This window comes from Erigeron canadensis, chromosome 4 (assembly GCF_010389155.1).
Source record: "Erigeron canadensis isolate Cc75 chromosome 4, C_canadensis_v1, whole genome shotgun sequence".
NCBI lineage: Eukaryota > Viridiplantae > Streptophyta > Magnoliopsida > Asterales > Asteraceae > Erigeron > Erigeron canadensis.
In genome coordinates this window covers 45,045,453-45,063,576 of record NC_057764.1, presented here as the reverse complement: position 1 = coordinate 45,063,576, position 18,124 = coordinate 45,045,453, and the positions used below count along the sequence as shown (strand labels likewise).

Genomic DNA, 18,124 nt, shown 5'->3' with positions numbered 1-18,124 from the left:
AGAATGAATCTTCACGGGGAAACATGAATATGAAATGGTTGAACTTATAGAATGAATCTTTACGGGGAAACAGAAACATTCCTGTACGATTCGAACCTACCACCTCTTTTGGAGCGACTGTCGCTCCTAAAGGGGTGGTAGGTTCGAATCGTACAGGAATGTTGTCGTATGCTGTCGCTCGTTGTCGTATCCTACTACCCCTTTAGGAGCGACTGTCGCTCCAAAAGGGGTGGTCGGGTTACATAAGGGGTGGTCGGCCTACACGTCCCCAATAAATATTGCAACAACTGACACGCAAGTAGATTTGTGGGACACATATTTAAGCCTTACTCCGTACTATTTTAAAAGGGAACAATGGCATACAAAAAAGAAAGTAAACAGTAGTAACCTTTTATTCCTGGTACCACATTGGTATCAACATGCACAAATCATATAACACATGTTCTAGTTAGCATATTTACTCAGTATTCACACTTGAGCAAATATCTAAAATGTCTCAATCATTCTTGCATGTGGGATTGAACCTTCGTCACTTAAAAAGATATCATATAGTGATGGTGGGTCCTAGGCTTTGTAGGTGATGACTAGCCACTTGAGCTAACTAAAATGGCTATAAAAGTAAATTAAATACACGTGGTCACATCTAAATGTGTAGAAAGTAGAATTCAAACTTGAAATCTCTTGTGAGAAAACAAACTTTGTCATTAGACCATTTGGTAATGGCTTATAAAAAAAAACATAAGAAAAGTACTTTATTTTTTTAGATGATAAACCCAATCTATAAATGGGAAACCGGAGAGTTAAAAGGATTTGGTCAAGGTTGAGGCAGAGGCACTGTTAGATTGCGATTTCCATTTCCCAGAGACTCCACTCCAACTCTCCAAGTACCTTATTTTGGGCCTAGTGGATACTATTAAACATTTATACAAGATTCCGCCAAAATTACTGAATTAGTACTAAAAAAAGGAGGTTTTAATTGGATAAGATCAAGAGGACGCTTCCATTTGTTCAAAGAAAAGTCAAGTCAAAGGACCAACAACTGTCATTGAGGGTTGTTTTGTTTTTTACAGCGTATAACATCAACACTTTATATGCTGATAATAATAACAACGTAAAAGGTGTTTATTGTGATCTTTTTAAATAATGAAAAGTGACAGTGTCTTGGGATGAATAGAAAGAGTAACATGGACGACAAATTGGAATGGAGGGAGTAAATAATGTAGCCAAAGTCAATATGTTATCATTTCGAAACCACTAACATGGAGATAAGTAGCAGCATATATAGAATCAGTTCTAATGCCTAGAGAAAAGCAGTGTAAAGATCAAAAGCCTTACACCCTGAGCTTCTTTCCAGGGTGAGATTCATCACCACTGTCATCGTTTGCTTCACCTTTTTGCATCTTCTTTTTGGCCAGTATCTTGTTAATCTTGTGCAGCTCGTTCGTAATCTTTTGGTCTTTATTCTGTTTTCTTGTCTTGCGGCCATCTTGCATCTTCACCCCAAACTGATACGCAGCTTTCGGCATTGCTTCCTTTTGTTCGTTGTACGTTGCCCACTCCTCTTCTGTCTCAAAGTCCCACCTGTGAAGCCGGCCCTTTGCCTGTGGAAGAAATAAAGTGTTAACATATTACTTGACCAAATATGAATCAAATAACCCTCACAATTGAGGAGTTTTGGTGACCGTAGGTCTATGAGCAACTTTAGGGGCTGTTTTCTGGAGCCCAAATCCTAGATGTTCTTAGAAAAATTCCTAACCTAAGGTGCTCTTAAGTTAGAAGGCAAAGATGCTATTAAATATATAGACAAGTTGTGTATGGACAAGTTGTCGTGTGAAAACTTTCTGGTCATACTGCAATTAATTTTAATAAGAAAACCGATATACCCAATAATATGTCATTTTATAATGTATGCGTGCACTTTTTAACGCAACTTACTTTCACATAAAAGTTTAAAAAGGCTTAATAAACACTGATAGATGTCTAGTCTATCCTCCTGGAAAAAGAACTGACAGACCTGTACACTTAACACTTTATTATTCATGACACTTGGTAGTAGGAATGAAACACTTACTCGCCCACCCATATCCATTTTCGATAAATCATCTTCATCATCACTACCCACAACTTCTCGATTATATTCTTGGTAGCCTGGATAACATTCTGAATAACTCTCCGATATAAAGTTTGGATCTTTCTCCCGGGCATCTCTCTCACGTAATTGTTGAAGCCTCACATCATCCCTCTTGAATACTGAGCCCAGACCCCGATCTTTCTCTTCTTGTGACATCAATTGTGGGTCTGCTTCTATGTTGGAACCTGCTTGCATCTCATATATTTGAGGGTCTTGCTGCAGGTACTGTTCAGGATAAGACAGTTGTTCCTCATATTGATATCCCTGCCACTCGCCTTGATAACCAGCAGCCAGGGCTTGCACTTGCATAGCAGCATATCCATCCTGAACAATTGAGAAAGAGTTTGATACAATATCCAGGTCCACATTCACATTTTCAGAAAAGGAAAAAAAAAAACTCACAGTTTGCTGCCAGTCATGAGATGGCTCCGAGGGTGGAACAGGACCATAAGCAGGTTCGTCAAAATAGGAAGCTCTATCCTTTCTCCTTGGAGATTCTTCCATGTCTTCCGAAGGAGGGCTCTGGCTCATATCTTTGCTAGGGATAGCATAGTCAGTTCCTTCTCCAACAAAAATATCATCTTCCTCAACACGAGCAACTGCTGGCCCCATGTTCTCTTTCATGTCAGTATTATTTTTTTTAGAAAGCGGTGGAGGTGGTGGAAGAAATTCTCTCTCGGTATGGTTTTTTGAAGCATCAGGTTTTAAAATTTTCTCAACATTATAATCACCGGAGACAGCCGAGTGTTTACCTGTGTATATGAAAAGCCAAGAGTTTGCATGTGAAATTAAAATAGAAAAAAGAAAGAAACTGCTTTCCGCGGTTTTGATCCCCAATACCTCGACGGTGTATTGGGGAGGTCAAGATGTAGGCAGACCTTACCTCTACCGTAGAGAGGCTGCTTCCATTTTCTACCTAAATGGTAGAAAACGCCCTCCAACCTATGGATGGTATCGGTACCAATACCGTACCGATACCGAAAAATACCAATACCGAATACCGTACCGAACTCCCGGTACCGGCTCGGTATCGGTTTCGATACCGAGATTTTCGGTTCCATACCTCTTTGTACCGAATTTGTCATAAAAGAACCTCACTTACGTGCATGTATTTTACATTATATATTAATCGGGTCAACCAATCGGTATGTAAATGGTCAATCGGTATGTATGTATATATAATTATATATACACAGTAAAGCATGTATAAGATGGGAAATCATTGGGCATTGGATTAAAACTTGCTCATCTGAGAACATTAAACATGATTCATATGCAATTATACATCTATGTCCTAGAACTTTTTAACACAGACTAAAAGCAATTGGTTAAATGTTAGTATGCAAGTCAACAAAATAACATGAATAGTTGCAGAAAAATAATGAATACGGTTGGAAAAAAAATTAAAACATGCATCAGGAATGTGAAATAGTTGGAGAAAAACCTGAAATACTAGAAATCGGTACTAATAATCAGTTTTCCCGTACCGAACCGATTAGTACCGAAACCGATTTCACCAAAAATCTAAAAACCGATACCGAAACCGAATCCCTATGGTACCGATTTTCGGTACTAGTACCGGTTCGGTTTCGGTATTTCGGTAATTTTGCTCATCCCTGCTCCGACCTTTGCATGGGATGAGGATTGAACCCATGACCTCAGTCTCCAGAGGCTAGGGTGTTTTCCAATGATCCAACCATGATACTTAAATAGAATCTAATATGAAAATTAGTATACGCAGACACAAACACATTCGTAACAACACACTGACACTGCATAAAGCATACAACATAATAATTGAAGGAGAAGAGCACCACTGCATATATATTAAATCAAGCAAAATAGTCTTAGAAGGTTAAATGTGTCCCTACATAGAGTACAAAACACCTAATGTGACAAAATATAAAACTAAAGAGATGAACAACACCCCTAAGAGTTGGACTGTATATGTCAAACATACATAACTTGATACATATAAAATTATGAGATTATCAGAATCCAACATAGGGGTATCTCACAATGTCAACCACCTACACATTCACGTCATCTCAACTGAAGTAGAATAGGGAGAAAAACCAGCCACCCTCTCATAAAGAGAATGTTGCGTTTTGATATACATGGTTGGAAAACTCACTAGGTTGCACTTGAGCGGTCCATGTAATCGGCCGAGGTGAGAAGTACTCAGAATGGAATTCTTATATATAAATATCGTTCAAATACTTCAAACCAACTTTTGACAGTCGTATTACTCTGAGCCTAAGCTTTGATACCACGAAAGCCTAAGCTTTGATGCCACGGGTTGAAAAGTAGGTTGAAAAGATGGGTAAGTATAATTAAAAAAGGTTAAAAAGGTGGAGTAAAGATTTAGTTCTCAAAGCCTAAAGCTTCGAGGCCTAGTAAACACTTTCAACCAAACTGAGCACAAAAGGCAAGGGGGCAAAATATGAAAGTTGAATCGTTGGACAATAGGGATAAAAATATCCAATATCTTTACAAAATAATTGAAGATTTCAGTAACATATAAAACTAATGTTTAATTTCATTATTTACAATGAATATAAAAAGTGATGATGGATAAGTGAATTTGAACTATAAGGTTGGATTAGGTAAACAAAAGTAACTGGTGGATATGTCATAGGCAGTTTAACAATGCGATTAATAGATGAGTCTTAAGTAATGTACTTTCTACTACATTCACGGGTTAGGTGTAAATAGCTTAACAATACATAAAGCTAAAAATAGTTTTGAAGTATGCGAAAGTAATAGTGTTACTATACCTATCACCGATCAGTGGATCTCATCCACTGGTCTTGTTAAACGAACTTTAAATCCGTGAAGGTCCGGTAAGTTGTTCATTAACGTTCATTAATATCCTACAATGGTGTACATACATATTTAATATATTATAGTTGAAATACTTTAAGAATAAGAATATAAGATAAATAAAAAATGAACATTATGTAATACGAGAGTAAGTACCCGCGCGTTGCGGCGGTGAGATGGTGGGGGTGATAGGTCATAGCAAGGTTGTAAATATCGGTTATCGGTTTATTATCGGCCGACCCCCGATAAGCGATAAATAGGATATATCGGGGATATATCGGATACCCTAAAATGTAAAGGAATTTATCTAAAATTTATATATATACTAGCAATATATACAATTTGTAATGCAATACATTAATAATTAGAATATAAAACTGTAGAAAAGAAAATAATTACAATTAAAGTTTCGAAATTTAAGTATCTATAAACTATATTCAAAAGGAAAAAACGATAGTAAAGAAAGTAATTACAACTTACAACTAGAAATTAAAAGATTATTAAAAATTAACTCAAAAGTTAAAGAATTAATTAAAAATTAAATAGAAAAAATTGAATTAAAGAATGCAATAAACCCTAATATTTGATAAAAACCCAGTTTTTTTTTATAAAAAAGTGGTCAAATTTTTTTTAACCGATAAGTGCCAAGTTTGACCGAAATTTGACCAAAACGATAAATTGCCCGATAAGTCATTTTTCTTATCGGTGAAGGGCCGATAACCGATATATCGCCGATATATCGGCCGATAAATCCGATATTTACAACCATGGGTCATAGAGTGTGATAGCCAAATGTGTTAACCGTACGGGTTCCGCCCTCAGATTTAAAAATTCGTCGAAAGTATATCGAATGGCATCTCTAATTAAAGAACATGAAATATTAAGGAACACCCATATAATTTTTATAATTTATCGATGTACGGTTTTTGAGATAAAAGATTTTGAATGAATCGGATGAATAAATGATTTATGGAGGGGAGAGAAAAAAAATGATTGGTTGAGATTTAATGAGAGAGAAAATGTATTATAGTTATTTTAGGTAAATATAGAATAGATAGAGGGGCATTCTGGGAATATAAATGTTGAAACTTAAAATTTAGATAGGGGAATCTGCTTTATAATATAGTATAGATTTTAAACATTGTATGTTTGTTTGTATTTATTTGCCCTTCTAAATGGACGAAAATAGAAAAATATTATTTTCTTAGATATAAGTTGTAGATGCAGATTCGTTGTGACAATCGCAACATAGATTTGATTATCGTTTATTTTTAGGAACTATGTTTGTAATCATTTAAATAAGAACTTGTGTTGATATTTAATTATTACAATTGAACTTCAATATTATATCTGTTTATGTTTTGTATTGTGTTTGTGTGTTATATATTGTTTTGCAGGTACAAGAACATAGAATCAAGGTTTATAAGTGTCGTAGAACACTTAAACAATGATTGGATGTTATGTACGAGCCAAACGAATCCAAACAAAGAGTCAAAGGGTTGAACCTCGTGCTGACGTCATCAGCATGAAGGATCAACCTCGTGCTGACGTCAGCACGAGGTGGATTAGCTTATTGTTAATTCGGGCTTAATCCTTGATTAAGGCCGAAGCCCACACGAACCCAATACCTATTAGTATAAATACAAGACCTAATCTACGGAATTAGGTTTATTGTTTGGTAAATCTTAGAAGATATTCACGAAATTACGAATTAAGGTTAATTGTTCCTTCGTGTGATCTCCTACACGAACCACAAGCCTTGTGCATTTCCTTAGGTTGGTTAATTGCTCATTAATCGACGGAAGGCAATAGCAATCTAGTTATCTCAAAAGGATTTCGCACTCTTGACATAACGAATCACGTCTTATTACGATCCACGCAACAATAGGGTACCTTAAAAGGGGTATCACAGCCCTAAGGTTGATTACCAGAAGGCGTAAGATCGTTTGATTTGCTATTGATTGCAAATTCGATTCGAAATTCGTGTTATTTACCATTTTCGTGATCTTCTTCGTGTCACTTCGTGCTTACGTCAGCACGAGGTGTACTTCGTGTTCGTGCTTACCTCATCCAGTGGCTTCGTGTTCACTTCGTGCCACGTCTGCACGAACTGCTCTTCGTGTCACGTCAACACGAACTACCCTTCGTGACTTAGGTCGTGACGCGTGTACTTCGTGCGACGTGTACTTCATGTAAGTCATACAGCTTCGTGCCACGTGACTTTGTTTGACTTCGTGCCACACGAACTAAGTGTTATTTCGTTTGATTTGATTTCAAAAGATTCGAAATGACTACTATTCCAGCTGCTGCAAATTCACTAAATGCCCTACTTATTAGCCAGATGATTATGCACGATCATGAGGTTGGTCGTGGAAACACACCTCCAAAGTTGTTCCGTATGGAAAACTATTGGATGTGGAAGAGACGTTTTGAAGACTACATTCGTCTGACATGGACATGTGGCTTATGATAACTCAAGGTTTTGATTGGCCTTCGTATGAGAAGAATGGAGTGATCCGTAGGTATACTTATGCTGATATGCCGATTGAAGAACGAAAAAGGTATGCAATTGAGGGAAAGGCCTTGTCCACTCTTACTATGGCCTTACCTCAAGATAGTGTACACTTGTTCAGAAAAAACACTACTTCAAAGGATTTATGGGACGCTCTTGAAAGATATTGTGAGGGCGATGTAACCTTGAAGAAGAATCGTATCAAACTTCTGAAGCGCCAGTATGAAGCTTTCAATGGACTGAAAGGAGAATCTCTTGACGAGATTATTATTCGATTCAATCATTTGACTACTGAGTTGTCATATTTTGAGGTTGTTTATCCTCAAACTGAGCTAGTCGATAAGTTTTTGGACTCACTGCCTAAGACATGGACTGATTATGTTCATCAACTTCAAGATGATCAGGAATACAGTACATGGGACTTTGAAAAGGTAGTTTCCAAGCTGAAGAACAGAGACATGAAGAGAAGAATTAAAGATACTCACTCGGATTTCACTCAAGATCCATCATTGTATCATGCTAAGTCTGTTCATTTAGCAAGTTCTAGCTCGGGGAACAATGCATTTCTAAGTGGTGCAGAAGCTACACCAATAGTAGATGCTGAAGGTATTGCTGGATATGTTGCTTATGACAATGCAAATACGAATGTCAAGAGCAATGTACAATCTTTTCACTTTATGCCAATGAGTATGAGTTCTGCAGAAGGTAGAATGAGTGTTTACTCAGCCTTTTGTAATGCTCATGAAGCATTTATCGGAGGAAAGATTACTGATCCTGCAGTAATTGATGAGGATTACAATCAGATAGATCCTGATGATTTGGAAGAAATGGATCTACAATGGCAGCTAGCTATGCTCACTATTAAGGTCAGAAGATTCACTCAGAGAACTGGGAGACCTATAGGTAATGGCACTAAAGGCTTTGACAAATCCAAGGTGAAATGTTATAACTGCGATGGATTTGGTCACTTTGCAAGAGAGTGTCAACGACCTAAGAGGATTGATAATACCGTTGTTGGTCGTCAAAATTACAATCAAGGCGGTATTACTCCAAGTAATCAGAAAACTCAAGCAATGATTACATATCCTGCTACTCCACAACAGCCAGTTTTGTCACCATTTTCGGAGTCAAAGGCCGTTGTTGTTCAGAATCCGGATGATACTTATCAATGGGATACACAATCTGATGATACCTCGAATCATGCCTACATGGTAGAATTATATGATGAGGTAGCTGCTACAATAGATTATGCCGTATACTCAAGTAAAGAAAGTGCATCTGAGGTAGTTAAGCAAAATGTACGAAATGTTGCTGAGACTGTAAGATCTGAGAGTGAACCTATGACAGGAGTGAAAGCATCTGAAGAAAAGGAAGAGTCATCGAGTCCTGCTGATGACATTTCTACGAAGAGCATTAAAGAAAGTGATACCTGAAGGTATGACAACTGAAGACTTTGTTGCATACATGGCAGATTGCAAGGCTGCAGATCAGAAGGTATCTTGTTCTTTGTTTTCTATTGTTGACGTTTGTAAAATGGTGTCAGATTTGAAACTTGAGGTATTAAAATTGAAAGAAAATTTAACTAGTTTAATTACTGAAAATGTTATTCTTAAGAAGGAAAGTAACATGACTAAAGATTCTGATTTACTTCTACAAAGAAATCACCAACAAACAGAATTATATTTTAATCCAGATGAAGTAGTATACTACACATTGAAAGACTGTGATACAGTTTTCTATGATAAAGAAGTATCTATAAATAAGATTGAACCTAAATCAAAAATTGATAAAGTTTGGTGTGTGGAAAATAAAGAAGAATGGTTAGCTGAACAAATTCCATATATGGATAGACATTATGCTCCTTTTAAACCAGCAAGAACTATGGAAGAAGCAATACAGACGCTTGATACCATAAATGAAATGAAGGAGTATGGTATACCAATCCTTGAAATAGAATATGGTCAATCTAGAAAACAACAAGCAAAGAAGTGTTATACTTGTCGTGAGAAAGGTCATATAGCTATTGAATGTCCAAATAGGAAGGTCAAGAATCCTAAGAATGACAGTCAAGTCAAGTCAAAGGATGTTGGTGATATACCTAATACTAAAGGGAAGGGTAAATTAGTTGAACAAGTAGCTTCACCACAATTTATGAGTGCATATAAAAAAGACTATTATGAGGGGTATGCAAAAGGTTTGGGTTCCCTTCAGAAACTAACCATCTTATTGTCTGATGTGCAGGGAGAGCCAAGGAAGCCTATCAGTCTTTGGTATGTTGACAGTGGATGCTTTCGGCACATGACAGGGGACAAGAATGTTTTGTCCAATTATGAAGATGTAAATGGTTCGTATGTTAGTTTCGCAGGTCCCAAAGGCGGAAACATCTCGGGCCAAGGTGATGTTGTCAATGGGAAGATTACGCTGGAGAAAGTCAATTATGTGGAACAGTTAGCACATAATTTATTAAGTGTTTCTCAGATTTGTGACAAAGGAAACAACGTCCATTTTACTGAGAAAGAAGCACTTATATTGAAACCAGGATATGTTATTCCTGAAGACTGGATCCTGCTAAAAGCTCCTAGGAAGAGAGACATTTATGGCTTTGTGTTAGGTGTTGATGATCCAAAGGAGTTTGTTTGCTTGTTATCGAAAGCAAACGAATCTGAATCTTTACTATGGCATAGAAGAATGGGACATATCAATTTTCGAAAGATGAATGACATTGTCAAACATGGTTTGATTGACGGCGTTCCCATGAAACAGTTTGGAATGGAAGACAAATGTGTACCTTGTCTGAAAGGTAAACAACAAAAGTCTGCACATAAACCGAAGCAAGAAAACTCTGTTGCCAATCCTTTCGAGTTACTTCACATGGATTTATTTGGTCCAGTAAATATAAGAAGTATTGGTGGGATGTACTACTGTTTGGTGGTTACTGATGATTACTTGAGATTCTCATGGGTATTCTTTCTTAAATCGAAAGATGAAACTCCGCAGATTTTGATAAATTTCTTTGTCGAAACTGAAAACATTTATGGAGTTCGTGTTAAGAGAATCAAAAATGACAACGGAACTGAATTTATGGATAATGTGATGGATGTCTTTTGTTTGTCAAAAGGAATCCAACATCAATACAGTTCTCCGTATGAACCACAGCAGAATGGAGTTGCTGAAAGAAAGAATAGGACTCTAATCGAGACAGCCAGAACTATGCTTGCAGATTCAGAGCTTCCTACTATGTTTTGGGGGGAGTTGATTCCAGGGGCGGCGGCGTTCTTGAATGAAGTCTATCCGAACCGAATTAGCACCCTATCCTCTATTTTTTCTTTTAATAAGGAAGGGCAAAGTGGAGGCAGCGCAATAGATTCATCTTGTCCTTGGCTTGTGAAGGGAATGAGGTAGGGTAGCCAAAGCCCCCAAGGCAGTGAATACAGCTTGTCATATTATAAATAGGGTTACTGTACTTAAGCGTCATAATAAGACATGTTATGAGCTTCTACATAAGAAGAAACCAAATTTACAGAATGTTTAACCATTTGGTGTACCGTGTACTTTCTTGAAGTATCTACCTCAGTCAAAGTTTGATCCAAAGGTGGAAGAGGGATTTTTCATGGGTTATAAACCGGGAACATCAATTCGACGGGTTTACAACAAACAGACCTGCGAAGTTGACTTGGGTACCTTACATAAGTCAACGTTTGTTTTGATTTTCGTGTTCATTCTTCTGTTCAAGTGTTCATATAAGTTAGTTTGTTCGGGGTTAGAGGCAAACAAACATACATGGACAGGCCCCGTTCGTTTAGTTCAATTACAGCTCAATATGAGAGCATATTTCTCCAAATATCCAGTAAATTATATAATGTTTTTGGATAAGATACAAATTCTATAGAATCTGTTAAATAGATGGTAACACAAAATTTAGGGAGAAGTGACAAGTGACAGAGAGATATACCTTTTCCATCCTTGTCTTTCTTTTTCTTCTTTAAAATCTTCCCAGATGATCCAAGGCGAAGGTAAGACATAATTTTACCAATCCGATCAAGCACAGAGCCATCAACACTGACAGTAACCATTTCCTGGAAAAACAGTAATCATGGTTGAGAAAAGAAGAATGACTTGCATAGAAAAACAAGTTGAACAATAGGGACCTCAGGCTCTGGGCAGTCAGCTCTGCTTCTGTGAACAGTGGTTGGAATATCATGAGAAAACCCGCCCTCCTGTCGTACATAAACAACATTGCTGTTAGGCTTCAAGCTGCCTCCAGAAGGTAGCCCAGATGTCTAAAATAACTACTGAGGTAATGAATAAAAGATCTCAAAAATTAACTTGAGATCATGGACAAAGTTTCAGAGATATGAAATCTCGTCTAACGCTGTAGAATTTAAGGGAAACGGCTGTGAGTTGATGATTAAAACAGACTTCATATAATGACCAAGCTCCATGAGAAAGTAGCAACCCACATTGCATATCATAGAACACGAAGTAATATATCCCAAATGAGGTAAAAGGTGAACAGCTTGTATAGTGCAAAAATCGTCCTTTACGACATAAAAAAAAAAAAAGAAGAAGAAAACAGTTGCATAAAAGGCCAGTTACACTTGGGAAGTTGTTATCTCAAGTCAGGGTGCAGCTGCAGAATAAAGGAAGAGGAAGTTACCATGTCAAAAATGAAAGCCATTCGTCCAGGAAGGAACATATCATTTGGCTTGAGAGCAGTTTGAGGCTTCACTATCCATTGATACACGGCCTGCAACAGAAATGGAAGATGTATATAATTCAAGGGCAACAGAGAACAACATATTCGGGGCAGTTGAGGTTACCTTAGCATTTCGTGTGCGAAATGAGACGGGATGGTCTTCATTGGATCCTCTGTTGATATGATAAGGAAGGAAGGAGTAGATACAGATCAAAATTGACATTGTTGAGATGATTAGGATGCAATATATATATAATATAATGTGGGTGGCTTTGAAGAAGAAGAAGAATAGGAAGGGAGTAGAAACCTAGACTTGGCATCAGTAGTAGCAGGAGTATGTTCAACATCTGGTTTCTTGTCTATCTCACTTCTCACTTTGTTCAATAAAGCATAGTCCAACCCCTTGACCAAATGAGTGTGTTCAACATCACCTGTGGTGCGTTATTCATAATACTAATAAATAACCTAAAAACGAAGAGCTAGCTAAAACATTCTTGCTGTTCAGCATTCAGAATGTTTGTTGTTATTATTATTATTGAACTGACGAATTATTATTATAGTCCCATAAAAAAAAAAACAACTGGTATCAAATTAATATACTAGCTGGGGGCAGCAGGGTGAGTGATAAAAAAAAAAAAAAAGGAATAGGAGGAGGAGGAGGGAGGGAGGTACCTCCAAGGTACTTGCTCTTCTCAATGGAGATCCTATGGGCTTCAGCTGATCTGAATAAAAGTAGTATTAACAAATTCTACTAGTCAGACAGGGGGGAGTGAAAAACAGCTATATATATAAATGTATATATAAGTTAGAGATAGATAGATACAAGAGGTCAATATTTCCGGGAGGAGCAACAGCATGAAAAGAAGAAGCAGCGGCAGCAGCAGCAGGGAATTCAGAAGAAGAAGGCTGGGGTTCGTAGTCAGGGTTCTGATCTTCTCTTCTCTCCTTTGCTCTATCTCTGTATTTCCCTCCCACTTCTCCTTCCACCTTTTCCTTTTCCTCTCTGCACAAATCTTCATCATTAACACTACTACTACTAAAACCTAATCAACAAACCAATATTATATTCATTCAAAATAATAATACTCGTAATAATTAGGGTTTTACTTGCGGGAGCGAACTACTTTCTCTTTCCGGGAGACCTTGGACGATCCCATCGAAATTTATTAATTAATTGTGGATTTGATTACAAACCCTTCCTTCCTTCCCAACTGATGTACATCAATATAATACCAGACAGAGACGATAATTTTATGGAAGATTCGTAATGTTTACCCCCTCAAGTTTTCACATATGTGAAAACTAGTTTTAATTTACAGAAAATGTCACAAATGGTCCTTGTGGTTCATCATTTTATTAAGTTGCCCCCTATTTTTTTTCTTGGTTTTTCGATCTCATTGCCAGCAGTCCCTAATGCTAACTTCTTTTAATTTTAACTGTTAAATCTCACATGTGCGTTGCATATGAGGGCTTTTTGGTCCTTTTATCTCTAAAACACATCTCCTCTCTTTACCCTCTTCTATTTCAGATCTAAACTCACTTACTTCATCATCATCTTTACCCGACCTAAATATATATTTCCAAATCTTCATATTATATCAAACAATAGGGAAAAAAATATAAATTTTTAAAACTCAAAGATTAGCTATAAAAACTCAATTCTAATATACATAAATCGAATATCTCCATCTTCTTTATTTCTCAAAATCTAATATAACACCATATCAAATAGTTATATAGATTCTGTGAATTAGTGAATTGCGAACGATTATATATCACAATATCAAATAACGTTGCTTATGTTGGATACAATGATGATGATTTGTGTGATATGAGTTTGTGTGAAAGTCAACTAACAAATAGGATTCTTTAAAATAAAATAGAAAATTCAATAACTATGTTCAAATGCTCGAGCAATTGTACAGCCCACTCCCATTAATTTCCTTGCATTTAAATATAAGAAAAAGAATTGTTGATTCTACCATCATAAATTAACAACTTTTTGTAAAACATACAATCCTCCATATCTATCTGTTTCTTACGTGAATGTGTTTTTTTGTTTCTTATGATTTTGGGTAGATTAGAATGGTGAAGAAGATGTTGGATATAGATGCATAACTAGAGACTAGATCGAAAAAATTATGAAAAGAAGAAAGGAGAGGAATAAATTGAAAGGGTGAAAACTATCTCTAAAGATGTTTTCAAATTTTTTGGCAGGTGACGGCGGTGCTTTTCCTAGCGACAGTGATCTATTCCGGTAGGTGGTTTTTCGAGAGATTGTAGGTTGGGGTTTGAAGTTGATGATGATTTACAATGAATATACTCATACGTATAAATAAACGTACTAATACAGTGATACATATAAATATATGTATATTAAAAAAAAATTATCGCAAATAGTCCCTGTGGTTATGAAACAGACGATTATACCCTCATATGTTAGGCACGTGAGGGACTTAATGGTCTAAAACTAACGGATGTTAGTGTCAGGGACTAACAACAATGACAATGAAAAACTGAAGGACTATTTGCAATGAAAAAAAAAGAGAAGGGGAAATTTAATAATATGAAGAACCACATGGACCATTTGTGATATTTTCTTTTTAATCTATTTGCAAAATAATTAAGGTTTCATTAAGAGACCGTTTGGTTCACTGAAATTTTTTGAAATAGTTGAAATCGATGGAAAAAATTAGAATTTGGTGGAACTAAAATATGAAAGTTTTTAAAATATGTTTCAATGAAATTCAGTTAAAAAGATTAAAATATAAACTACATCAAATGACCATATTAATCTTTGTTATAGTTTTTTAGATATTATTTCTTTTCATTTTAATAACTATTAATCATACATTCTATATCATATGTACAATTAAAATAATAATAAAAATATATCTAGATATACTCGTATATCACACATCCCGTAGTCATATCACTATCATCCTTTCAAAAAAAAGACCATCATTGTTCTTTTTCATATTCCAAACACCATCCACCGTTCATTTCTAGTGTATCAAACAAGAACATAATCAAGATTATGAATTTATATTAATAATAAGTAATTGCAATCATAATAAATTATCTATTTGACACTCACATAACAAAAACCTAATTATATTTCTCTATTTTCAGCTGTCGTATATAGTATAGCGGTGGTGGCTGAAGTATTTTAATTGTTGGTGGTTGAGGGGATTACTTGTGTGGTGGTTGTTGGTGGTGGCTAATTGATGTGCGTTTTATTTTTTGTCTTTAAATTTATGTTGTACAAGTAACTATCTAACCTGAACACACTTAACGAGCAGAGAACCCGGTCAGTGTAGTATAGCCTAGTGGTAAGTTACAGGATCGTTCGCAGGGACGCGTTGCGTTACCTAATCTAGAAGTACGTGTAATTCTAGTTTGTTTGGGGATTTGTCACTAACTCCTAATAAACTAATACTTTTAACAGTAAATTAAAATCTAACCACACGCTTTACAGCGAGAGGCTAATCTGAAAGTAGTTTGGAAAAAGCAAATAACAGTAATTAAATTAAAATACTTGTTTGGCATCTCCGATCTCATGGTGCGACCAAATACTATCCTACTGGTTTGTTAGCCTGTTGGAAACTTAATCACGGTTCAAATTCTCGTTAGATTCACTTTGCCTAGTTAATAGTGTTGTCGCTTGACTCACACTACCCTTTAAAACAAATTCTCACTAGATTCATTGTTTTAAGTATTAATGACCTAAAGTTTGTGTTACTAATTCATCTTTTAATTACCTGGCTCTTAAGCCATGACCAGATATAATTCCCTCCGGTGACCACAGTGCTCGTCTCCAAGTCAAAGGATCGCGTCTGGCATTGTTAAGCTTCATGTTCAGTTCATCCTAGTTACTATGGTTCTGGATCCCTCGGCTACAAATGAATCACTTTTTACTTCTAGTTAAAGACCGACTAGTCGTTTTCTGTCCTAGTATATTAGTCCTAGTATATATCATAGACAACCATCAGAATTAAACTAATACGTTCAGATATAAAACCAATAGCAACATGAATTCCTAATAAACATGGATCTACGATAAACAGTAAAGCACATTTCAACAGAATCTAAACAAACACGGTAAAACAATAAGCGTCTACATGATCACATCGATCCAAACAAGTATTCAGCCTACTAGCCTAGCATTATTAAAGGAATAACAAAGTCTGAAAAGATGAAAGACATTGTTTGATAATATAAAGTAAATAAAGATGAAAGATCTAGACCAAGAGTGAAGATCGGAAGGTGTGGAATATGCAATTTCGATCTAGGGTTGTTGCTGGGCGGCTAGGGCTGCTGAATCGGCTCTCTCCTAGGTTTTGAGGGTTAGTTCAACTTAAATAATGGTAAAAGTCGGTTTCTGATCTGGGCCGACCAGCGGCGCTGGTCCTGGGCTTTCAATGGGCTAGCAGCGCTGGTCCTGGGCTTTCAATGGGCTAGCGGCGCTGGTGTTGACCAGCGGCGCTGGTGATGCAGGGAGTGGTGCTGGTGAGTGGCCAGCGGCGCTGGTGGCTGCTGAACTTGTTCTTGCGTCTTCGTTTGGCTCCCAAATCACTTCTTTGTGTCTTGTAATTTCATAGGCTTCCTTCTTGAGTCACTTGATGTCATTTACCCTCTCTCGCATCTTCCGGGAACCTGCGTAAACACATCATTCATTAAGTACTAATAGTTCCGGAATAATAACTCATTTAAGCATAAAAATGAAGCCTTTCCTTAGGGGTTTTTATCACAAAATGGACGCTCATCACTAATCAAAGGGGTTGTTTAATCATGGTGGTGTTGGATGTGTTCTAAAACACTTTTGTTGTAAAAGTACTTTTTGCAAATTAATTTACTTGCGCTTGTATTTAATTGATTGTTATGAATTTATCTTAAACTTACTGAATTATTGACATTCAAACACCTTATTTATTTCCACTTTATGCATTAAAATCGTTTTTCACAAGTGTTATTGCTATAAAATCGTTTATTTCGGGGTCATAGTCTAAATCTTAAGTCTTTTTTGCTTTAATCTTCATTGTTTTTATTATATATTCTCTAAAACGTCTTTTTAAGGTCTTTGTTAAAGGTTTCATGTTCAAATTACTTTGTTCAATTGTTTTCTAATTAGCATTAGTATTTACTTAATTCAAGATCACAGTTTTGACCTTGACTTTTCACTATCTTTATCTTCAACGATTTTTCTCTTTTTTCTTCAGAATTCTGTCTTCAAGACCTTTACTAAACTTTTCTACATAAAATCCTTTATTCGCATTATTTTCATTAGCATATGTCTTATTTTATTTTAGGATCCTAAGCAACTGACCTCACTTACAAATCTAGGTCAAAAAATTATTTTAAATCTTTTTACAAAATTATCTTACGTAATTTTTGTCCAAAAAAGTTTGTATAGCCTCCCTAACAATTGTCAACAATTATGTATCAATTTCAAATAAGAAAGGTGTTTCGTGAATGCCATGACCTTTGTAAGAAGGAAAAAAAAAAGAGAAGGGTCTTGATGATGATGACATTACTAATTATTGCATTCACAATAAATAATGAATGGATGAATTTAACCCTTTAAATTAGAAACAAGCAAACGACAACCACATCAATGTATGGATCCAGTTAGCAAGATAGAGACCCTGGCCATATATATATATATATATATATATACACCAAAACAAAACAAACAAACAAATGCATTGCCTGTCAGCCACCTAAGAAACCAGCATATGTTGATATACTACACATACCAAACAAAATACTACTCTACCCACTACTACATACGGAGTAGTATATAATATTAGAAGTATTAATTGACAAGGTAGCTAAAAGTCTAAAACCATACATAATGAGCTACTAATTATTATTATTATTTCTTATTAACGACGAAGCATCGACATCCACATGACACCAAAAATACCATCCTACATAATTAGTTACTTGTAATACACATATG

General features: G+C 36.0%; 1 protein-coding gene across 1 annotated transcript; it reads right to left on the bottom strand.

Annotated features, from left to right (window-relative positions):
* Positions 1–1,194: 1,194 nt before the first annotated feature.
* On the bottom strand, positions 1,195–13,380 carry LOC122595988 (suppressor of mec-8 and unc-52 protein homolog 2). The gene is made up of 11 exons (XM_043768481.1): positions 13,270–13,380; positions 12,986–13,165; positions 12,835–12,884; positions 12,470–12,593; positions 12,287–12,335; positions 12,124–12,213; positions 11,615–11,683; positions 11,419–11,542; positions 2,534–2,883; positions 2,072–2,455; positions 1,195–1,601 (listed from the first exon to the last, which is right to left on the bottom strand). Exons 1-11 carry the CDS (start codon positions 13,317–13,319, stop codon positions 1,332–1,334), a joined length of 1,740 nt encoding a protein of 579 aa, XP_043624416.1. The 5' UTR covers positions 13,320–13,380; the 3' UTR covers positions 1,195–1,331.
* Between the last annotated feature and the right edge of the window lie 4,744 nt (positions 13,381–18,124).